Genomic DNA, 24665 nt, shown 5'->3' with positions numbered 1-24665 from the left:
TTGTATAATAAGAGAGTCCAAAGTAGCACCTCTTTTTTCACATATAATACCGCCTTAGAACTGGAGAGGGAATACTAACCGGTTTATTAAACAGACGAGGATGGTGAAGAGTTCCGAGTAGAGCCCGATGGCCGCGGCCTCCAGACACTCCAGGGCCGACGCCGTGCATCCCGCTAGCGAAGGCGGTTGGACGAGCGTTGGAAAAAACACAAGAGACGGCGTCAATCGACACGGGTGGAATGGTGAGAAGTCAAATGTTTTTAACGGGAGATAGATACGAGATAAAAGCACAAGTCATTTGCAGGGAATCGCTGGTAGAATAGCCTCCTCATGGAGAATATTTCCCCCCACGGGCGTAAAGAATTCAAATTGTTTCGGAAATGATCTCGGTAAAACGGCGTGCTTTCGGCCCCGGGTGCTCCTGAACGGAGAGCGCGCCTTCGTGTCGGTGCAAAATAGCAATCGCCGACCGTTAAGTTATCGTAATTGACTCCGCCGTCTCATCAAATTCGGTGTTTTACGGCACCCGGGGGATTTTGCCGAGTGCGCTAATGCATCCGAGACCGAGAGGCCAAGGCGGAAGGAAGTGAGATCCGTTCGGACCCGCCCGCCGTTCAAGTGTCCTTCAAAAATCTTCCACGGCGAAGGTGGTGAAAAAATCAATGTGTGACAATTATGATTTCAAGGACAATGAGGGTCCAAAATTGCTTGTCCTCACATAAGAGTGCGTACTTAGCCGTCAATACCCATTGTTAAGCCGTGCTATTCATTACTGAGATAAGATTTCCTTGCTCCTCGCTCTGCAATTTCCCCCAGGATGAAAAAGAATGTCGGCGGCGTAGAGGAAGCGCGGCGGGGGGGTACCTGCTTCCGACGTGCCGTCTTTCCCGGAAGTTTGACGGACGCTGCCACTTCTGGCCAGATTGCCCTTGGCTTGGTGCTTGAAGATGGAGGAGGAGAGCTCCTCCAGGGTGCAGCCCAGGAGGTAGGCTGCCTTCTGGGCCCACTCGTGGCGTGCAAATTGCTTCCTGCCGGCTGAGAAACACGCCGGAAGACCTTCATTAGTCCTCGTGCTAACCACGGGGTATGCATACGGACGCCCGGGTATTTGTTATCCATAATTCTGGGGTCAGAATAATGATGGAGAGCACTAAACCGGGAATGCAAATAGCGACCTCTCGCAATGAATCGCAATAGAAAACACGGCGGTAATCATTTTAGGACAGGGGTGGCGAACAGGCGGCTCTTGAGCCGCATACGGCTCCCGGCCAAAATCAATTTGCTTCTTACAATATTTTGAATAACCTGTGGCTCTTTGCCTCGTTTCATAATTGTCTTAAAACACACTCCAATTCATCAGGGTCCATTTAAAACCAATAATAAATTACCTATATTTAATAAAAATACTTGGCAGATTGGATTTTTTCAATAGGGTGTGGCTCTTTCACTTTCACCGTTTCAATTTGTTTGCTCTTTGTGTCCCCTTTTTTAGGATATCAGACTTTAATAGAAAAAACTAATTTCAATTTAACTCCAAATCTAGCTGAGCGCTGCCAACATGTGCGCAAGCGGCATTTTTTTAATGGCCGGCGAACGCCTCTTTTCCGATTTAAGAGCGACAGAGGGAGAATTCACAGAGCAGTAGTGGTGGTGCAAGTAGATTTTATCCAGCTGACAGATTCCCCGCAGGGTCGGTAATAAGCAGGAGGATTGCACAGGCGTGAAGTCACATCGCTGCCAACTAAATGTTGCCTTCCTAGTTGTTCCCTGCCACAGATATATTTTCTTCGGGTTTTTGTATCAGTGACTGCGAAATATATTAGGCAGAACTAATGACTATTGCTCGAAATAAATAAATAAATACGCACAGTTGTAATGATTACACATGGTATTCATCTCCATGCTCCCTTGAATTAGTGTCAGTAGATCAGAGATCATTGCTGCCCTCTTGTGTTACAATGCTGGGTTGCAAATGTTAATAGGGAGTAAATATACTATATGTACATCCTTACAAAGAAATAGCAATTGCTCTACAAATAAAGTGAATTTGGAAAGATAGGCACGCATTAACAGCAATAAGGATCCAATTGGATAGCGGAGAGTAGTGTTTGTTCTATACGATTATCATGTTGTATTTTAGAAAATGTACCTTTGGTAGCCCCTGCCGCTCCCAAATGGTAGATTGCCCCCAGGACAAGCCAGAAAGCTCTTTGTTCATCAGCGCTGATCCCCAGAACCTTCATGGCCGCTTGCAGCTTGGAAAAGTGTTGGGATACCCGCTGCTTATCCTCCATCTGACGGATACGGGATATTAATAAAAGAAATATTACATCAGGTTTAGTTTAAAGCCGACGACAAAGGGCCACAAATGTGTTGATTTGCCAAATGAGCCAAAAATAAATCATGATGTTTCCAGATCAATCAAATGCAAGTCAGTCATTGGGTTTGAGTGGAAACCAAATATTCCATGAATATTAGGCAATATAGAGTTAAGTGAATGTAATTTAAAGGTTCCTTTCAAGGATAATCATCAGCGAGGAATGAATAGGGAAAGACAAATCTTCGCTTTTTCTGCTGAAACATAGGCTTCAATAATGGAAAGAAAATCAGTCTCCTCTACCTTTGTTTGAGGCAGGATCTCAAAAGCATTGTTTTCAGCAAAGTGGTTGAGGTGGAGTTCAGTCCTGATGAAAAGAAATCCACAAAAAAGGGCAAAGATGTTAGCTTTTGTCAAACCAGTAGAATACATTCATTCAGCGGGTCCCATCACGAGTGAGCCATACCTCAGGGATCCGTCCACACCGGCCAACAGGTAGTAAAACACGTGAAAAGTGGACTCCCCCTCGGGTCTTCTTGTCAACCTCATCTTCTCCAGGAGCATTGTCTGCAAAGCAAAAGCAATCAGAAAGAGGAATCCACCTCAACATAAAATAAGGACAAAAGACCACTAAATAAAGCAAAAAGTACCTGAATGGAGGCCGAGGTCATCAGGCCGGACTGGTCAAAGTCCAAAGAAACGATGTGGGAGAAACGACTGGCGTTCTCGTTCATACAAGTGGACGCGTTGCCAAAGGCTTCTAAAACGGTGTAGACCGCCTGCCACTTGTCCACTACGGACAAATCAGAGCGTGGTAAAGTACATTAGGAGGATGTACACGGACGGCATCTTTCGACTGCTTCCAAACCTACTGGAGAAGGTTTTGTTGGTGCTGCCAGCGATGGTCACCAGGTACTGAATGATGTGTTGACAATTTGTAGTCTTGCCACTGCCGCTTTTGCCCAGTAAGACGATGGACTGATCCTGGCGAGTGGTCAACAGATTCCTGTAGGCCGACTGAGCCATGCTGTAAATATGGGGGGCGGTGTCCTCCCTTCGATGGCCTTTAAACATTTGCATCACCTGTGTGAAGAAAAAAAAAAGGATTTAGGGAAAGAAAAAAAATTCAGCGGACCCTTGGCAGTAATTTGACAAAAAAACAAACAAAACAAAAATCACTCTATTGGTTCCCTTTCAATTGAATTCCAATCTGCATAGCGAGGAAGAGCAACTATTGCGTACCTTCTGCGAGTACACGGAAGGAGCACTGATGGGGTTTACGATCAGCATGTTGGTCCCGGCATGGGTGTGCACCAGGTTGCTGCCGTAACGTTGCCGAAGGGAGTGCATCACGCTGGACTCGTTCAAGTACTGGAGAGACGCCAGGTCCTCCACGCGCTCGAACGACGGTGGGTTCGCCTGACGTTCAAAAAACAAGAGGGGTTGGTTAGCTTCTTCTTGACAACGGAACTCGTGAGCTTGGCGGCGATCGGACCTTCTCAACATCATCCTCATCCACATCTAACAAAGAGCCGTCGCTGTCCAGGCGTATTTTGACTTTGCCTTCGGGCAGAATGTCCGCTTCCGTCTTGAGGAGAGTCGCTGCATGATCACAACATGGTGAAAAAGGCAGGCGTCTTAAAACCGTCTGGAACTCGTGTCCACTTTGGAAACATTGCATTGACTCACCCAAGGAAAAGCCGTCTTTGTGGACCAGCCAGACTTTTTCTGTGTTGTACCAGGCTTGCTCTGATGCGACATTTTCTTCATTCTTTGTCTGTTTAAAAAGGCAGAAGGTGCACAGGGGTCGTATTTACTCTTATTTTGGGGACACGTCAACAACGGATGACAGTTAACCAACGACTGTATTATAAAAACACACAAGTCTAACCTTTGCCTCCAAGTGCGACGATTGGAGGATGGCCACTGGGTCTTCAGAAAGCTTGGGCTAGAAAAAGTAGGGGCAAAAATACAGTAAAAGTAAACAACAAGAACCTTTTTATATCAATCGAACAATCATGTGGACCAAACATTGAGGAAAAACACTGCAAAAAAAGATTAATCTCTCATTTTGAGTAGTGTAGTATAGAGTTCTCAGTACTCATTCATTCATCTCCCAAGCAACTAATCCTCACGAGGATCGCGGGGACCCAGCTAACTATGGTACAACTTCAACCCACGCCTGGTTAGCGCGATTAGGGCGTCTATCGCCGTCAACGGCATGCTGGATTGCAGGCCAATCTGCAAGTGTTCCACTCCTTCCCTGGGGTATTATTGCACCATGTTTGCAAATAAATGCAGGCACATTAAATCACAACATCGGCATTGGTGAAAATCGGCGAGAACAAAGCATCCGAAAAGACGGCGGCCATGACGTGTGGCAAAGAGATCTCGCTCACTGTCAGCGGCACAGGTCGCAGCTCAGAGGATTTGTGGCCTCGCGCACGCTAGGAAGGACGGCAGCATGTCGGGATCCGACGACCCGCGGAGAAGCAGAGAGCACAAATGTAAGCAGACAAAGTCATCATGGCGGACAAAGTTGATCACCTTTTGCTCCCTTTCAACTACAACAAAGCCATCAAATAAAGCAATCAAAGAAGAAATGCTCGACTGCACGGCTTCAATTCCAGCACGTTCGCCTTGACGTATTTGGATGAAAAACACGAGTGCAAAGAAACAAGAACCGTGTTTATATTGTTGTAGCTGCTCAAAAAAGTCCACAATTATAGCAATTTTTAAAAGGCTGCCATAATTACCAGGATTGAGGAAGCCTTTTGAAAATATTCAACTTTTTACTTTCTTGCTAAAAAAATTAAAATAATTTTATTGAAAATATTCAACTTTTTACTTTCTTACTAAAAAAATTAACATAATTGTACAGAATCCTGCTCACGTGATCAGATATTTCTAACCAAAATTGTCTTGTTTGCACACGTGTTCAATTATATGACATCTTGTATAGTAGTAGAACATTACATTTTATGTCCATTGAGCAAATCCCTGGATATGAGGAACATATGGCATTATGAGAGATGGGAGGAAGAAGAAAAAAAGGCTTGAGAAAGCACGGCAGGCACACTGCAAACAAAAACCGAGGAAGAAAGATCTTACATCGTGGTTAGTGATGTTGAAGATCCTTTTCACACGCATGAAATCTTCCTCGGTGGGAATGACCTCTCGGACCTGCAAAAGCAGGTCTGGCAGTTGGCATGCAGTGGAATACCTCCAGGAAATGTGGATATGAATGCAGAAATGGAAAGATGACCACAAACAAACATACACACACACACACCTGTTCACTTGATGGAGAATGAGCCTGGAGGGGATGGAAAAGAGAGGATGCTTTGTCATGAGGTGACACTCTTGGACGAGTCACGGTGGAACACAACATGCACACAGACCGGATGGACAGACGGACGACCAATCCCAGACCATCGCAGGGCACGAAGAGACAGACAACCAATCACTCTCACGCTCATAACTAGGGGCAATTTAGAGTGTCCAACCAATCTACCATCCTTATTTTTAGGAATTTTGGAGGAAAAACCATGGTACCCAGTGAAAACCCACGCAGGCCCGGGGAGATCATGCAAACGCCACAAAGGTGGAGCAACCTGGATTCGAACCCAGGGCCCTAGAACTGTGAGGCAGAAGTGCTAACCACTCATCTGCCGGGCTGCGCATCTTTACATGTTATGAATTCATGTCAAATTTTTATCTTCTCATGACATCAAGTCTGCAAGCATCCGTTATATACTAAAAGACAGAATATGATGGAGAAAAAAATGTTACTGAAGGTAATGACTCACGAGTAAATCTTAGTTTTGGGTCACTGCTTGGTTATTTTTGCTCCACTCCAAGGCAAACATGCAGTTAGGGGACGGTTAGACGCTGTACCTCTGCTTTCTTCGCCGCTACTAGGCGAGGTTTGGGAATGAACCCGGCCGGGGGGGCCAGGGGATCTGATTTTGGGGCGGGTATGAAACCCGCAGGTCTTTGCAGGGGGTTGTATTTTAGGGGAGCCGGACTGGTTTTTTGGCCTGCTGCAAAACCAGCCGGAGGACTTGGGAAATTCGGCTTGGGGGCGGGGATGAAACCGGCAGGTGGGGCCAAAGGGTCGGGTTTAGGCAGGGGTACGGCCAGGGGAGTGGAATTTGCTGCCCAGGCATTCGCCGGGGTGTTCTCGGTTGAAATGACGGGCGTAGAATCCTGACTCGTGGCCACGCTCTCCTCCTCCTCCTTTTTCACGTCTTCTTTGCGGTCCTGGGTGCGAGTGCGAGGCCGGTGTTCCTTGGTTCTGCCTCGACCCATGAGGCTGGTCAAGCCCATGGAGATGTCGTCCTTGTCTTCTCCGGAAGACTTGCCACTTTTTGGAGCGGCGGTAGCTTTGGCGGATTCGAGCGAAGCTGCGGCATCCCGCTCTTCCGTGGCGGCGGGAATAACACGCCGGACCACTCTTCTGACCAGCTTCGCCGCTTTTTTTTCACCGCCGGACTTTTGCCCCTGGCCCGGAGTATCTGGACCCCCCATGGGAGCGTTAGAATGGGCTTCTTCTGCGGGCGTGCCTGTTGTGGGGATAGCGGCTGGTTTTGGCTGGCGGGCATCTACATCGGGCTGGATGCAAATTGGCAGCAATGTCAAGTCTCGATAAAATTGACAGAAATGAAATCTTCATTATTTAGTTACATGCATGCACCCATATGGGAATAAGGGTTTGTTCAACATTGGCCGGTGGTGAGCCAAACAGTGTGGCTTGGTGGAAAAAGTGGTGCATTAAAAGAAATGTATGCAATAAATCCATTGCGTTCCGCCGTTTGAGTTAATTGCTTTTTCCTGAAAAATGGCTGGCTTTAGGCGTCACTTAATTAAATGATTCAGCAGACAACTAAAGTGCATTTAGCGGTATTTTCTAACATTAGCTCGTCGACACCGAGTTGGCTGATAAAGAGGAGATGATTTCTTAATCAGTTCTTCCGAGAAGTGTTTTGAAAAAGTTACTGGTAACTATAAGGTGTATTTTTTTTTAATGAGGTTGCTCGCAAATATGTCAAGTGTTATCCAACACCTAAAGTTTTCAATTCAGCATGCTGTCAAAGTTCCCAGAACTTTAATTGGGTAAATACGCGGGAACTTCATTTGTTTCCATGCAGTCAACGTTGGCAAATTTGAAGAATTTGAATTTGTATGAACATATTTTTAAAAAAAAGGCACTTACATCTGGCTTGTTTTCATTGTTAACCTACACGAGAAGAAGCGACAGAACAGATTTAGCTATTTGCTTCACTTTCATGAACGAACGAGTCAAGATGCAGAGATGAAATGAAAGGCAAGAAAAATGAAGAAAAAAAAAAAGAACACAGAGCAAGACTTCCCTTTTGTTCCCAAAACGAAAAGCGGGATTTGTACGCCATGGTGACGGCCCAGACGTCATGAAACAAGCCGGCGGTGGGGAGAATCAATGTATGCGATGGCGACAAACAGAATATGAGAGCATACGAGTTGACGGGCCCGTGCAGCGCTGAGGAGGACAGAAGATGACAAAAGAAGATGACAAAAGATGATCTATTAGCTTATTACATTCACACTCCCCCCAAAAACAAACATCCTGCAATAAGCATACCCGAAACCATCTTTCTAAAAAATAAAGCACACTTCAACCCCACTAATAAACCAATACATTATACATAACATTGTTGATTTGTTTTTTAAGCACACTGTGTGGCCTTTTTTTCCTGAAAAGAAATGTCTATGGGGCAACATGTTTCACCCAGCTTTCATCAGTCAGCCCCTAAAAATAGCTCGAGCCACAAGGGTCTGTTCTTAGATGCCAGCACACACACACACACAAACACACACACACACACACACACGGACACACACAGAGCCCACCAAGTCCATTACCTTCTCTCTAGGCCTGCTTAAAGTCCCAATCTTTGCTCAAGTCACTGAAGCGAGGGTATTGGCTAGAAGTCCACTCTTCAATGATTTTGCGCAGATTCCTCTTGAGCGAGGGGCGCGGGCATCGTGGAGGGCTGCGTCGAGTGGTGTGGGGGGGGTCAGGGGGCGTAATGTGAGGAGCTGGTTAGTGACAGAGCACAGCTGCTCAGACCCTATAACGGCTAGGAATAGAAATTGGAGGCCTGGCAATCCCAAAACGAAGCAAAAGCGTCATAGCTCACCTCCCCAACTGTCTGTGACCACCACTAAGTACATTTTTTGTCACTCCTAGGGCCCAAAATTGTTTATTTGATGGAATTCTGTGCCTAACATTGACAGCGATAGACGTCCAACTCATTACCACTTGTCAAGCTATTTTACAGTTGTAACCACAGGAGGGAGCAAAAAACAAATGTGCAACTAAGTCACTCTCAGTTAAAATAAAGTCAAAAACGAGTTGCACATTTAGAAAAATAAATAAATTCGTCAAACCAGTCAAGATTCCAAATATTGATTTTTTTAAATGGAAGATTTAATTTACTCTTGGATAATTTCCTCATGATCAACATGAGAAAATGATGCTCGAGAGCCGTTTACGTCCTATCAAATATATTTCAGGAAAACAACAACAAAAATACATTTCCCTTATTTTTATACATTACGTGAAACCCTGCATTAGCACTCTGTCAACACATGGCCGAGTTGTTCCTCCATGTACAAACGGCTAATCCTCAGTCAGATACTAGGACACAACACCATGTAATCTGTTGGTTGACACATGCTTAGTATAAAGTCAAAGATTAAAACTCATAAACCGCACAAAGTCATTCTGACCCAATTCAATCGGACTTTAGGATGGAAATAGTTATAATAGTGTTTGTTCAGCCTTACACGGAAGTGACCAAATAAACCAAAAGATATGCCCGAATTGGAAAAATAAAACAGTCATACTCAAATCTTGTTGAGAGCAGAGAATGGGGAAAAAGGAGTTTTTAGGCACCCATCCTGGATAAAGTCTTTATCCTAGGAAAAGCCACGCCTCTTTCTAATCCATGCTTCGTCACATCATCTAGTCTAGCAGGGATGATAATGTTTAAATGATGAAGATTATTGTGGTTGCTTTTTTTTTTAATGGTAGAACTGATTCGCCTCAAAGTTCAGGCTATCCCTAAATTATTCATAAAAATAGCCAACAGGTAAGTTTATTATTCTCCATTTGCATTTTTTCAAAAATGTAGTTGAATGGTGTGAGATGAAAAAATAGAAACTGGGAGCAAATACATACTAGAGAAACTTAAAAAAACATAATAAAAACAAAAATTATCATTTGATTTCATACAGTGAGGTGACAGTGCTCACCATTGTACTACTGGGCCTTCCAACATTTTTCACAGTACTATTGTAGATTAAATCAAGTGTAATGTGGACAATGCATGCCCATTGACTTTGATTTGCTTTGTACTTTGTGCTTTGTTGTTCTGCGGCCTTTGACTGTACTGTCTAACTTAGAACTATGCCTTTTCTTGCTACTGTCACAATGAAATTTCCCGAATACGGGATGAATAAAGTTATCCAATCCAATCCAATCTAATGAACATAACTGTGCTCATCTGGGTACATGTGAACAAACCATTCACTCATTTTCCAAAGGAGTGAAAATGTTGGGCCTGAACTACTTCACAGGCTGCAGATATTTCAAACATATTTTCCTAAATGGTATCTTTCTGCGCTATAGCCTGATTCCAAATCTTATAATAACCCTCTATAAATAGTGCCCATGGTTTTAGGTCATCCTCTCAAGTACATTTTTTTGTAGCTTCTTGCAGTGAATTTTCTACTGCCGATCAGTAAGACCCGTTCATTGAAGGACAGGGTGAGTACAATAATGTGCATCATGTGAGATGATGATGATCCAATTTCCAAGTATAAACAACAGCTGGGATTGTGATTGCATGGTATCATTCACACAATAAGTGTTGCATTGTAAATACTATGAAAAAGAGTCCATTTAAGTGTAGCAGCAAATGAAGAGTTATATTTGCCACGCCCCTTCTGATTACATATGATAATCCACATAACAAGAAATGAATAGGATGCTATCCAGCGACCATATGGCCCCGAGCCGCATTCACGTTCGGCCCGTTGTTAAGTTTAGCATCCCATTGTTTGGTGTCAAAGGGGGTTAAGGAAGATGGTGAAGGCTGGGGGGATTTATGTATATATAAATAAGTATATACATGAGAAAATATTCTCCTAAACACACACACAAGCAATAGATACACACTCAAAAACATGTCAATGTAAAAGAGCCAGCGTATTTAAGAATGAGCCGAATGAGATCAGTACAACAAAATGTATGATCAAAAGAGAATATGGCTGGAAAAAATATAGATATATTATACACAGCCTGTTCTACCCATTAACTATAGGAAAGAAACTACAATCCCTGAAAAAAGGGTAAGTAGTTACTTTATGTTGAATTTTATTCATGTGCACCAGCTTCATTAGTTAATTTTTAATTGCTAGCAAGATGCAATGCAATACTTGATCATGGAATGATTGGCATTGTGATATTACCACAAAAGTGTTGTGATAAGCCCTATGAATTCACGCAAAGCTAACTTGCTAATAAGAAATATTGAATATAATATAGACTTAACTTACAGTGAGGGATTCCTTGCGCGGGTCTCGTGATGCCTTGAGCCAGCTCCGGTTCAATTCGCTCAACTCCAAAATGGGCTGCACTTTAAGCAACACTGACTCTCCAGACTGACGGATCATCTCCACAACCTCATCCCTGCTCTTGTTCTCCACCTTGATGCCATTGATCTCCACCAGTCTGTCTCCTGGCGCCAGGCCCAGAGCGCAGTCCTTGCTGATGGGAAAGTGCACCACTCGACGGAGCACGTCTCCATCGGGCTGCCTGTCCAACATTGTGGTCCTCCTCAAAGAGAAGCCAAAATCACCCGTGTTGCGTCGCTTCAGCGTCACTTCTCGGGGATCTGGCACCGGGGGCGCCACCACTTCTGGCAACTGCAAGTCCACACCCGGGAAGGTTTTTTCCACCAGTTCAGGTATATGAATCGGACCCTTGCTTGCTGGCGGAACCTCACGTGAATTGTTACCGTGGGCGGGGGCAGGACACTTTGGGACTACTCCGGAATTCAACTTGACTAATTCTCCAAACTTAGCCGCTCTCTCCTTTACAGAGCTGCGTATTTGGTCGTGGTCGATTTCCTTGGCATCCTGGGCCCGTCCCACATTCAGCGCCGAGCTGTTTGGGTGTTCCGGTTCTAAGCCCGACAATCTGAGATCTAGGTTGCTAGCAACCTTGATGGGAATCGGACAGGAGATCTCCAACTTGCTCCTGGATTCCTTCTTGGAGCTGCCACGATTGAGGTGGAAAAATCCTCGGCGTATGCTCATCTCCTCCAGACTTTTTAATTCGGCCGGGGACATCCGTTCCTTCTTTTCTTTCTTTTCCTTCTCCTTCTCTTTATCTTTCTTAATCAGATGAAACATGCTGGACCTATTTAATAGTCTCTTCGGTGTTTAGAAAAGGGAGATGTCCATCAAGCAGCTGAGAACAACGATCGTGTGAGATAATGACAGCTATAGTGAGAAAGAATGGAAGATTTTTTAATGAAACCATATAACTAGTATAATATTGTTCATAATAAATTCCAGTAAAAGGCCATTTGGTGTACCTACTGTTATTTCAGGTGCCCTACATAGAATTGAAAAAGCACCAATGCACTCACTGTAAGACATGTCCGTTTAGCAATCATTTAGGAATAATAGATGAAGAATCAATGAAAAAAATAAGAATCGATATAGTACTTGCCTTGCATCATGTCCTACCGTCATTGCTTTGGCGTCCAAAGCAAAATCACGTCGTCATAACGTCACTAACGCAGTCCATAAAAAGTCCATTAAAAAACAAACATGCTGCATTTTTTGGATCGCATCTTGCAGCAATCGCAGTTATTATTTTTACAACGAGCGATTCACTTATTGTTAGTAAACTGCGTCTATGTTGTGCTACGGCGTGCTCAGTCAGTGCTTTGGATAGAGTACTGTAATTCTAAGCTGCTTTGCCCTCATTAAAAACCTGATGGCCTCAGGAAAGGATGTCAATGGAGGTTGTACAAATATAGTACAGTACGTATATTATGCTTTACGTTAAATGTAATAGAAAACAACTCACCTGCAACTAAAGACAGGTGAACAGCATGCATTTGAAGTTGCGTCTCTAGGTGAAAAGTGTGCTCATGATGCCTTCAATGTCAACTATATGCGGTTAGAATTCTTAAACACCTTCGGAAGAGACGGTAGCACTGTGCTTTGTTGTTGGCCTAATTAAACATCTGGTTCAAACGAAACAGAATACTATGTCGTTGTTGGGATCCAAAATAAGAACGAACGATGAAAAATATATGTTGAGAAATTAACCGTCATCAAACATATGAAAGTGGGTTTTTTTTCTAACTCAAGTTTGCACACTACATTTGACTGGAATTAACTTTTAAGACTAAATTCGGATTGTATTTAAACGCAACACAAGGGCACATGGGGAAGCAGTGACCCCTGCTGGTCAATAAGAACAATGGCGTAAATTTAGGTAGATTCTTCCTTCTATTGCACATAAAATGCCTGAATGTTGTCATTTAGGACGATCATTTTCTTCTTGTTGGGACTCCAACGAGTTATACATAGTCCAACTAAACGGACCAGCTCGTTTGGAACCATTATTTCCATGTAATTTTTCCCTTTTCAAATGCACGTTTTTGCATCCAGGCTGCAATGGATGGCCGATAAGCCTCGCGTATTCATCATAGTCACGCTTGCATAACTAGGACAATATTTTCAGCCAGCATCACACAAAATAGCGGCGGCCCCTCGACTCGCCACTGCATGGAGATCACAACCTCGTGTGTCCATTCATCCCAATTCTATGAATGAAACAACGAAAGGCCATCTGCGCGAAAGTTCTTTTATTCAAACACATGCATTCTATTGTAAAACATGGTAAAATAAAATCGTGGGTATGAAAAGAACAAAGGCATTTGTGGACTGTTGTTTTATTCACTGACGGACTTAATAGTAACATGAAGTAGATGCATGCGGAGGTTACTCAATAAAAAAAATGCACCTCGCACATTCAGCATAAACTTGCAGCGGGGGTGTTTAAAAAACAATGTCAAACGCATGAGCGGTGTGCTGGTTAAATTATTACTGAGATGATTTATATATTAATCAATGTAAATTAGGTATATATGTTTAGAGTGTTGGGGTTGGTGATTTTATTTTCAATTGTGTGAAAATTCGCGATTATTCAACAATAAACGATTTTACCCCGTGTTGTTCGCAAAATGGTACAGCCCTTTAGGTTACCGGAAGTTGTTTCAGCTGCCATGTTTGGTTGCTTTGTTGTAGGCTTCTACTAGGTTTCCTACAGAATTACTAAGTGTGGAAATGGAGGCAAGCTGGAGTACGTTTCTTTTCCAAGTAAGTTCACGGTTTGATCGTAATGCCCGCGGGGCAAAACTGAAAATATAATCGCTGTGTGTTTTGGCGGCAATCGGATTTTTTAAACGCGTAGTAGAAAGAACAAGTAACCAAGCAAAACAATGGTAAATGAATCCTGGTTTCCAGCTGTGATGGTCGGGATTGAGGCTTGAATAAAAATCGGCTCATCGAGTGTATGAAAAACACCATTTATTGAAGATCGCCATTTGTTTGTAAAAGCCGAATGCTGTCGTGAACCGTCGCGTTTATTTTCTGAAGTTTGTTTTCCAAGTCGACGCCAGCAAAACATGCGGGATCATTTCAAGTGAGGCTGCACCGTTACAATCGACCCGCACACGCAGCAGCAGCAGCTTTAGCGCACTAAGATCGCATTCTTTGCGTGCACACACATCAGGCATAAAATCACTACTGGCTTTTTGCCGCAACTGGCAAAAAAAATGGATTTGGGTTTTTTGCAACCGTGGACGCCGCATAATGGTGCGCGCTTGGAAAATCTCAGCAGCTGATAACGGCGGTTCGCCGCCAACTTTCCTCCCGCTGCGCCTAGCGTTCACTAGCCAAGTTAGCTAATGGTGTTTTGGGAAACCTCCATCACGTTCCCCAAAACTCCTATTAAGTGATCCCTCACCTCGGATCTGCGCAATTCGCCAAGACCCCACGTTGCTGGAAGTTTATTGGGAACAATTAAACTGGGGTTCTCCATTTATTTGCCTGATTATTCTTTCCAGTGTCGCGGACAAGAATTCAAACTATGCACACAACATGGGCTAACATTAGCTACGAATAGGCTAATGCTGCTTTATTTCTAGTTTTTAGGGCGCCTTTGAGTGCTAAAAATCTCCCGATCGCCGTTAAACCAATCATTCTACCCCCAACAGTTACATATACAGCTACAACTAACCTGTGATACACGATAAATGATGAAGAATCCTATGTTGCAATACAAATAAATGTATTAAATACTCATTTTCCAATACCTCTTGATTTTAGAGAGTATACAAAACAGTAGTACAATTTAGCAACGTGTTAGTGCTCTGACATTATTATAAGAACAGAAAATGTAAACGCTACCCGTTTTGGATAAGGTGTTTTCTTATGAATGATGAATATGATACAATCAATTTTTCCTTAGAGGCTTTTCCATGTGACTACTATTTTAAGTTAGTTTAAAATCAGATGCGTGTGGACTTGGCTTTATCTGTGAATGAACACAATGATGCATTTTTGAAGCTTGCACATTAATGCATTGCATTTGCTTGGTCTGAAAAGTGTGTTAATATTGTCCCTTTCTTCAATAGGCTTTTTTATTGGAGATAGTTTTTGTCCTTTTGTGTCACTTCTAGGCTGTTTGGGTAATGAAGACAGATGGAGAGTGCAGTTTGTTTTAAAATATCTGGCATCTTGCCAGTCTCCAGTGTCTACACTTGCATGATGTACTTCACACTGTTACTTTGTCTTCCAGTCTTTTGTAAATGCCGAGGCTCTCCGTGTTTAGATGAGAAACACTTTAATTGCCAAGTAATGCTTCAGAACCTTTTTCCTGTTTTAGTTTATACGAATGGCAAAGAAAAATGTTTTTAATGATAGTTTTGGCTTTTTATGGAGCTCTATTAATTGTGCAAATGCCCTAAAATGTTAAAGTTTTAATTCCAAACTGTAGCATATCATATTCAGCGTCAGACTCAGTAATAGTTATTTGTGTTTCTTGCATTCAGTTATAGTAACAAATATTGTTTATAGTGATTTTGCCATTACTCTGCAGATTAAATGTAAAGCTCAGGAGTATATGTTTTTCCACAGAATTTTGAAGTGAGTTGGTTTGAGAAGAAAAGCAGAGAACACCCCCGATCTACTCAAATTCAAGTGCATGGTGGAGCTCCAAATAAATTATGGATTCATTCGAATATGTTGACTGTATTTGTAAAGTAATTGTAATCCAAGCCTTAATGTGTACTGCCATTAAGACCAAATTTTTGCATTTCAAAAATTGACATGCAGTGTTTTTTCTTGTATTTTACTCTAATATAACACTAAGTCCTCATACACAGTATCACTTGTTTAATAGCAGCTGTAAAATTTGCAAGATCTTAACATCTTCACAAAAAAAATGCAAGTGTCTGCAGATTTAGATATGAGCTGATGGCAGGTGCTCATGTCAGCGCATTAGATTTCAAAAATGCCTTTGGCTATATTGCAATATACCCTTCTATAATGATACTTTGCAATCGTTTGTAATTCACGTTAGCTTCGATTTTTAGTTTGTACAACTCTGAAAACAGTTTAAAACCAAACAGAAGGACTTGGATGCAGTAAAATAGAGCGCTGTTTTGAACTGCTGCTTTCTTGATATAGTCGACCCGCGCCCCCTCCTCCTCTCAATCATTTTTTACATGGTCTTTGTTTTGCTCCAAAACGGGATTATGCCAAGCAGCTGTATAGTGAGACACAAAAGACGCAGGAGGAAAGACGGCGCATAATCGGACTCAGGCTGCGAGTGCCGTTCAATTCTACAGTGGCCCGCGAAGCCATCGGGACACTCCCTCCATTTTGATGTTATTTATGAGCAAGCAGCCTCACTTGTCAGAGCGCATTTGTGTCAAAACGCTCAGAGCCGCGTGAAGGCACAGCAGCTTTTACGGGTCCCGCACCTCTGCACGGTTACCAGTTACCCGACGAGGTCTGCTCGCCACCCAAAAAGCAGCCTGGCGCCCGCTGCGCCAATGCATTTCATTCTGCTATCTATTCCTAGAAGGTGGCTAGTGTGACCCGGCGCTTTGACAAACATGGCCGATGAGTTCCCAGGTTTCCCGTCCACGTCGCAAAACTGACTGCTAGCTTGGCCGAGCGCAGTGTGGATAAACAATGTCCCCAGCTCATGAATAGATGAGCCAAATCAATGAAGATGAGCATACAAAGAACCCCTGCTGTGGCCCTAGTGCATCACTGCTCAGATTTGTGTCTTTCACAATAGGCTAGATGACATAAGGAGGACATTGTGTGGTTCATTTTTCTTTCGGAGGCCCAGCCCTAAACTCTTGCGTCTTCTTTCTTGGCTGCCCTTCCTCAATGGATGATTGAACCTTAAAAGGAAAGGTCAAGCGTTTCACCTTTGCCTCTTTTTTTTAACCTAATGGTTAACAACACTTTTCTTGAGTTTTACTCAGCAAACGACGTATTGAAGTTTTTATATTGGCCCACACGAAGACCTCTGAATTTTTACTCCAAGTACAAGCTGAAAAAATTTCACGAATTACAAACTGAGAAACATTATAGAAACATGTCAGAAGACCTGATTCTTAATTTTAGAAATTTTGCAACCTGTCCACTCAGTCTGACATCTAGAAATGTCATTGTTAATGTGTTTGTACTTTGGACAATGACTATGTCAAGAAAAGTATGAACCAGATCAAACTAATGGCAGATTTTCTGGCTGCATGCCTTTCGTTTTGGAATGCATGTTTTTACAGTCATGAGATGAATCAGCAGGGCCATAATTGGATCATTTTTTTTAAATACAGTATTTGGATTCTTTTGTGTTGGGTCATGTGGCGTTGGCGTCATTAATGATGAATCGACTTCCAACGTTAAAAGGGTACAGTCCGGCCTATTTGGCTCTCACACTTGTCAAATTAGGCACAACCGTTAGCTCCAGACAAAACAATGTTGTCACTGACATTCTTGGCTTTTGGAAAGTAATTTGGCCTCACTGACCTTTTCAAAGGCAACAGTTTAATTTTGTAAGCATTTCAAATTGAGTTGCTAGCCAGGGATTTCATTCGTGTGATGTCAAGTAAATGACGTCAATCCAAATAATGATGCAATGCACTTTTGTTTCGTTTAATTCCAATATAATGACTTTTTCAAACGTGTTTCCACCTGCAAATCTGTCATTTTCTGTCTTGCATCTCTTCTTTGTAAAATTAGTTTTTGATTTTAACAGAGATAAAATGTCCTTATTCCAGCAGGCCAATGAAGCCCTCCATCACCAGCACCAGGTGGCCCAGAATAGCTTGCTGCCTCTCCTCAATGCAGGAACCGAACCCATCGACCAAAAGCCCGTGCTGCCCATCCAAATTGAGCAGAAGAACCCTTCCATTTCTTTGGATCTGCTCAAAGACAATGTGGCCGGCGGCGGCCGGCCACAGGCGCCCGTGATCAAGAAGGAACACAAAGGCAAGACGCCGTTTGTTTGCGGCTACTGCAACAAAGCCTTCCGCGACAGCTACCACCTGCGACGCCACGAGTCCAGCCACACCGGTATCAAAATGGTGTCTCGGCCAAAGAAGACGGCCCAGACGGCCCCCACCATGGTGCCGATGATCTCCACCATGCAGCGAGAAAACAACGGGAACGTTTCCTACATCTCCACGGCGGCGGGGATCTTCTCCACGGCGACCACCTCGGTGTCCTCGGGCGCCAGCATCATGACTTCCGCCATGGGCAACATGGGGCACCATCAGCAGAGCGTCCCCAAAAAACCCGCCAAGCCCGTCAAGAAAAACCACGGCTGCGAGATGTGCGGCAAGGCCTTCCGCGACGTTTACCACCTGAATCGCCACAAGCTGTCCCATTCTGATGAAAAGCCTTTCGAGTGCCCAATTTGCCATCAACGCTTTAAAAGGAAGGACAGGATGACCTACCACGTTCGCTCTCACGACGGAGGAGTCCATAAGCCCTACGTGTGTTCCGTCTGCGGGAAAGGCTTTTCCAGGTGAGGCATGTTCACAAACTAGCATTTTGTTGCATTTTTGTCGCTCAATCTGGTTTATCTGGTACCCGGACAGTTCATCGACAGACACTTCGTCGCCAGACAGTTCGTCGACCGGACATTTCGTCGACGGACAATTTTCGTTTTATTAATTGCCTTTTATTTTAATGTCAAAGTTCCTTTAAAAAATCTGAAGTAAAAACTCTCTCTCTCTCTCTCATGATTATAATTTTGAGAGAGAGAGATTACCTGGTTGATAATAATTATTTATGCAACAAAACAATCGTTCGCGAGGTTGAGGTTAGGTTAACTAACCTTAACCACTATCCCCTAACACTAATTCTAACCACTAACCTTACGAATTGTCCGTCGACGAACTGTCCGGCGACGAAGTGTCCGTCGACGAAACGTCCGGTCACGGGTTATCTTACCAAATGCAGACGTATTTAAAGAAATTATACTATACTATGCTAGCAGGTGTCTATTGATAAGTGTAGTAAAAACAGAAGACAAAATGAGCACGTTTAAATTTGTTTGAACCAAATGTCAACAAAGTCTGAGCATTTCCATGACTGCTACTTTGTCAGTAAAAATGGTTTGCAACAATTTTCAACGAGGTTCAAAGCTCCCCTGCCTAAATGATTAAGAAGAAAACTAACTGCAACTTGTCTTTTCATTTTAACTTCATCGAGTCAAGTTTATTTATCATGAACATAGAATAGACTATTGAAAACACCATGGCATTGCCCCGTCGCCCCGTGCTATGCAATCGCACTTCTGTGTGAGCCATTTTTCAGGCACGCCTCCAGTACAGTGACGTAGGTAAGGCATTCGTCTGCATCCTGGAAGGTGAGAATGGGCACTAAAGAAAAGGCCACTGAGTCACCGTCACTTAGCTTGATCTGTTGGCATCCGATCGACCCAACTTTGTCTGCTCTTCTTGGATTAGGCCCAACAAAAAAGTTCCGGTTGATAGGACTAAGAGGCTTCAACTTGAGTTCACATTTATGTGAATAGACAATTTCAAAAAGGAAAAACATTCTGGCAGAATGAAATTTTCCGGTTGGCGTGCGACTGCCAACGCAGTCACCCTTACTCACCCCACTAACATGATTCAACTCTCAGCGTCACCACAACTATCCAGCTGTCAGTGGTGGATCTGTGCCAAACTCAGATTATGAATGCAAGTAAGTCGCCATTAAAGGTCAACAGCAAAGGGCTCCAAAGTGAACACTATTTTCATCAAGTAGTGGACAATGCCTGTCGCCATCTTGTTTCGTCATGTCCTTTTTGTTTCTAAAGGACTGGCATTGCAGCGCCTACGTTTAAGGCCCCTGTGTTGTAAATTATACAGTGAAACTTCATTTTAGTGCTCTGTTCTTTTACCATTTCAACCCAGGAAACCTTAAATTTGAATGAACTTTAACCATCTTAGTTTGGCAGCATACTCCAATTTTAGACCTGAAAAATGACATAGACAATTACAGTAATTTTTGGGGTAAAAGTTGCTACTTTTTGTTCCCCCCACTTTGAACCCTGGCGATTTATAGTACATTTAGCTCATTTATTTATCTTTAAACAGCCACTTGTCTAGATAGCTGTAACGTTTAGTCTTTTATATGAACTAAAACAAAAATGTGATTGTAAAATTTGGCCTGTAGTCTGCAAATAATGGTAATGACTTTAATGCATGAAACTTAGGAGCTGTGTAAATGTCAATGGCCACTTTAGTGAGAGTAAACAAGTGTCCAATATAATGGTAGCATCTCCGTGTGGTGCTTGGTGAAACTAGGCCAAGCTGAATCACGCATGATTGATCCTACAGAATCAACTGCCACTGACGCAACTTTTAAGGGTTCACACAAGCCCCTCATTATCAAACTTCTGATGTGAGTCATTGGACTTCTTTGTAAAAAATCAATAGAATCGAAGCTAAAACCTGTCAACATTAATGCCGATACTAACAATATTATAAATGAATGTATCTGGCACTCATTTGCGAAATACATTCCACGTTACCAGTCATTTGAAAGAGGAAAAGTAAACGAGCTGAAGTGTTTAGTTCAAACAATAACTTGGAGTTTCAAAGCACTTTTAAAAGTCTTTGTTTGTTTCTTTGCAGGCCCGACCACTTGAGTTGCCACGTCAAGCACGTTCATTCTTCCGAACGTCCGTTCAAATGTCAGGTGACGGTACGTCAAGAGCGCACCATTTACATCTGACGTTTGCGATTGAATTGTTTTCACGTATGGTGACACTCCCCTAACCTTTAACTTCCTTCCGGGCACTTGCAGGCGTGTACCTCTGCTTTTGCCACCAAAGACCGTCTGCGTTCTCATATGATCAGACACGAAGGGAAGGTGACTTGCAGCATCTGTGGGAAGATGCTAAGTGCTGCTTACATCACCAGCCATCTGAAGACTCACGGACAAGCAAACTTCAACTCTTGCATCAAAGGTATTCCGAAAACGGCCCAATATGTGGCCTATATTCTCCTATGCTGTCGTTTGAGATTATTTGGTACACTTGAATTTCTCTCTCATCCTCTTCCGGGACGACACTTTAAATCGAATTTGAATTATTTAAATCAGGGGTGTCAGACTCGGGTTGGTTCGCGGGCCGCTTTAACGTCAACTTGATTTCACGTGGGCCGGACCATTTTATATATAATATTTAGATTTTTTTTTATAAATGGATTAAAAGAACTGGATTAAAATCCCTGAATATTCAGTTTTTTTATAGATCTAAAACAATGTTTTGTTTTAGCTTTTTTAAATATATTTTTAGAAATTACAAAATGATTTTTGAACTAAAAACACAGAAAAAATGGATTAAAAAATGACAATGATTGATTTAAAAGGAAATTTAATATACATCTATACCCTTCATTTTAATTTGATCCTAAAACAGAAAATCGGCACTCATGATTTACTTTCCCGGGCCACACAAAATGATGCGGCGGGCCAGATTTGGCCCCCGTGCCGCCACTTTGACACGTGTTTTTAAACAATGCCCTGTGATTTGATTCCTAGACGAGATGTGCAACTCAGCCATCCCTGTGACCCTCTCAACTCCCATCACCACGGCCATGCACCGGGTCAATTCCAATAACAACAACAACGCCGTCACCATCGCGGCGCAGATGAACATTAGCACCAACACGGTCAACATCACGTCGCCGGTCAACCTCCATCATCCGCTCACCATCACGTCGCCGGTCAACATCGCGTCCGTCAACATCCCCTCCAGCGGATCCATGAATATCGCCCACCCCGTGGCAATAACCACGCCCATGCCAATGAATATCGCCGGTCCACTTAACATCGCCATGAGGCCAGTGGATAGCATGCCTTTCTTGTCCCAAGTCTTACCGTCCTCCCCTCCCTGGTAAAAAAAAGGAAAAAAGAAGGATAGAAAGAGGTAAAACAGTATTGAACTGGCCAGAAAGAAAGGGAACATAACAACAAAAAAAAAGATTTACAGTTTTGCTCCTCAGGCCTTGTTCGTTTTCTTAAAAACCCTCCAAACCTATTCATCACACCTTGAAGTGGGTGCTGTATTTCTAAGAGCTGTGCAGCCAGGGGGCGTTCGTTCGTTCGTTCGTTCGTTCATTTGTTCGCCCAGCCTCAGCTCATGTTACAAGACTGATAGGAGATGATGCATCATACTTGAGTAGGACCGTCTTTTGAAATAAGGACAACTGTAGGACTTAGCTTCTAGTCTATTAGTTGCAAGACTGTGATCATTACCATGACTGGTGAGGTGATCCCTCCAGAGTTGTTGTTTTTAAGGTGACAATTGGAGAAAGTTACCATAGGATGAGTGAGGGACTGACTTTTCTTCCACTCTTTTTGCCTGTTGCTTTGTACATCCATTCATATTTAATGTAGATAATAAGCATAGGTTAAAAAAAACAATGGCCAGCAGCATGGGAGAATATTTTTTCACAGTATTGCCATTTTTCTTTTTTTTTTGTTCAGATAGTTACTACGCTCTAGAGGTACAGCTAACGTGTACGTTTAACATAGTCTGCATTTGAAGTTTTCAACCGTCTTTTCAAGAGTGTCCACTTGATGATGAAATGTTTGTATTTTTATATTCTACATAGTATGTAAGGACTCATGAAGATGCATTTTCTGTTCTTTGGTTGGTTTTCACCGCCCCCTTCCGACTTAGTCAGATTGGATTGAGAGCAGCAGTGTTAGCGTTAATTTATTCAGTGCAATTGACGGCAATAGACATTTCAATCCATTTTAAATAGAACTCGCCGATGATAACCTAGTGGTTGAAATTAAACATTTAGATTCTGCTCGACTAGTTTTCTCGTCACTAGCACTGAACAAGTTAAGAGTCCAGCCGATGTGCCAATGATACGCCTTTTGTTGTCCATACGTCCACCCGCCTCAGTCCCCTGCTTATAAAAAAAAAAGACTCACTCAGGAAACACACACACCTTTCAAAGAATGTGTCGCTCACATATGCATTCTGGGCTTCTATGTGTTTATTTTTTTAATTAGTAGTATTCCGTTTGGAAAATCCTTTGGTTCCAAACAACATTTTCGTCCCAACAAGTCGTTTTTTTTTTTCCACAGCCATCCAGAACAAATGCTCATACAATGTTTGCACTGGAATGTCATAGTAGCAAGTGTTGGATCCAAGAATCACAAAAAGCTTATTCATGTGTGGAATCGGCATCCCAGCTCGATTATACGTATTAACTTTGAATATTTATTTTTCTTTTCTGCCAGATGTTGCGTGAAAGGGCGTTTCAAGGTTGTGTACAGTCCTCCATGTTTGCATCTGTCGTAGCTTAAAAATTCACTGACTTGCTGCACAGTGGCATAACTACTGTACATTTTTTTTAAAATATTTTTTTTCTCCCCCAATCAGGAGCTGATATGAGTTAGGGAAAAAAGGAACGTAGTAAAAAAAACACATTTTGGGACAAGACTGACATTGCATGAAACAAAGCTATGTTGAACGTTACATATTTTTTTTACTGAATGCATTGTTGTTTGACAGTGTTGCAATTTTTGAAAATTTTCACTGAACACTGAGGAAAAAAATGCATTTTTGCATGATTGTTATTGTTCTGTTTTTTTCTTTTTTTCTTTTTTGTGACTAAATACTAGTGTTATTTTCCTAATGTACGTATTGCCTAGATACACTATAATGGACTTGCCAAATTTGATACAGCTATAATGTGATGAACTGACCGTTTTTGTTGAATTGAACATCTCTTCTTTTTTTTTTCAACAAATATGAATTGAAAATTCCATGAGCCTCGTGAAAGCAGTTGAATGTATATCTTTGTACAAAACTATTTTAGAGCTGCGGCTATGGTAGAAAAGATAGATGTGAAAGATAAAATAACCCTTTTTTTAAGTAAAAAAAACTTTTGTATTAGACTATTAACAATGATCATTTTGTATATACAAGAAAGTAGGCTTTTCAATTAGTAAATCGATCAAACATTCCGGCATCTTTTTAAATGTATGTCAAATTATTACATGACCATGCGCAATGTTATGTGCCTTTTATTTGGGTTGTCTAAATAAAAGAAACCATTACATATTTTGTATCAAATGTTCAATCATTGCAAAAATCGGATGTTTGTTTATGAACTGAAGAAAACTCAATATAAATGATTTGTCAACACTGCCAAAAAAAAAGGTTTATATGAATTTTAACTCTTTGGCAGCCCCTCCCAAACTAAATTGATTGGACGTCTGTCAATCACACCAAAACAGAATTGACTGCCAACCCTCCTATCTTAAATAGAGTCCCGCATCCAGTTTTTTTTGAATATTCTACACTTGTCCATTAGATGGCCATCCTCCCAGTTCAAATCATCCTCTTGTAGTATTTATATGCATAGTACAATTCTACAGTTGTCCATCCGATGGCGACAAATGTCTCTTATGTTCTCAATTGCTTAAGAATCTATCCAAATCCTATAAAATCTGATGGCACTTCCATGGAATACCTTTATTTTGAAACCAAGCGATAGATTGTGTGCAATGACCTTTATGCTGCTCAACATTGCAAGCAACCCCGTGAGGCAACTTGAAAGTATGTAAATCTGCAGTCTGGATTTTAAGTGGAGATCAGCTCCACGCTAAGAGCAACCACCTACCTGGCTGCCCTTTTAAACAGCTTAAGAGGACACTACTT

At 42.4% G+C, this 24665-nt stretch overlaps 2 protein-coding genes across 2 annotated transcripts in view; one reads left to right on the top strand and one right to left on the bottom strand.

Moving 5' to 3' along the window:
- LOC144068046 (unconventional myosin-XVIIIa-like) overlaps positions 1–12623 on the bottom strand; it is a 44056-nt gene extending 31433 nt beyond the window's left edge. Inside the window, exons 1-13 of the mRNA XM_077592237.1 lie at positions 12462–12623; positions 10919–11866; positions 4209–4265; positions 4007–4094; positions 3813–3919; positions 3560–3736; positions 3190–3400; positions 2968–3110; positions 2784–2884; positions 2621–2684; positions 2150–2294; positions 865–1035; positions 80–173 (exon numbers count right to left, since the gene is read on the bottom strand). Coding sequence (XP_077448363.1) covers positions 80–173; positions 865–1035; positions 2150–2294; positions 2621–2684; positions 2784–2884; positions 2968–3110; positions 3190–3400; positions 3560–3736; positions 3813–3919; positions 4007–4094; positions 4209–4265; positions 10919–11776 — 2216 coding nt within the window. The 5' untranslated portion in view covers positions 11777–11866; positions 12462–12623. The remainder of the gene's footprint in view (positions 1–79; positions 174–864; positions 1036–2149; positions 2295–2620; positions 2685–2783; positions 2885–2967; positions 3111–3189; positions 3401–3559; positions 3737–3812; positions 3920–4006; positions 4095–4208; positions 4266–10918; positions 11867–12461) is intronic.
- Positions 12624–13637: 1014 nt separating this feature from the next.
- LOC144068520 (vascular endothelial zinc finger 1-like) lies at positions 13638–24065 on the top strand. Its single transcript, XM_077593108.1, has 5 exons — positions 13638–13762; positions 17746–18494; positions 20614–20683; positions 20786–20948; positions 21524–24065. The coding sequence occupies exons 1-5, from the start codon at positions 13730–13732 to the stop codon at positions 21880–21882; spliced, it is 1374 nt and encodes a 457-aa protein (XP_077449234.1). The 5' UTR covers positions 13638–13729; the 3' UTR covers positions 21883–24065.
- The last annotated feature ends 600 nt before the right edge of the window (positions 24066–24665 follow it).

This window comes from Stigmatopora argus, chromosome 22 (genome assembly GCF_051989625.1).
Source record: "Stigmatopora argus isolate UIUO_Sarg chromosome 22, RoL_Sarg_1.0, whole genome shotgun sequence".
NCBI classification, from domain to species: Eukaryota; Metazoa; Chordata; class Actinopteri; order Syngnathiformes; family Syngnathidae; genus Stigmatopora; species Stigmatopora argus.
Note: the sequence above shows the minus strand (reverse complement) of the source record. Positions and strands in the feature narration are given on the sequence as shown.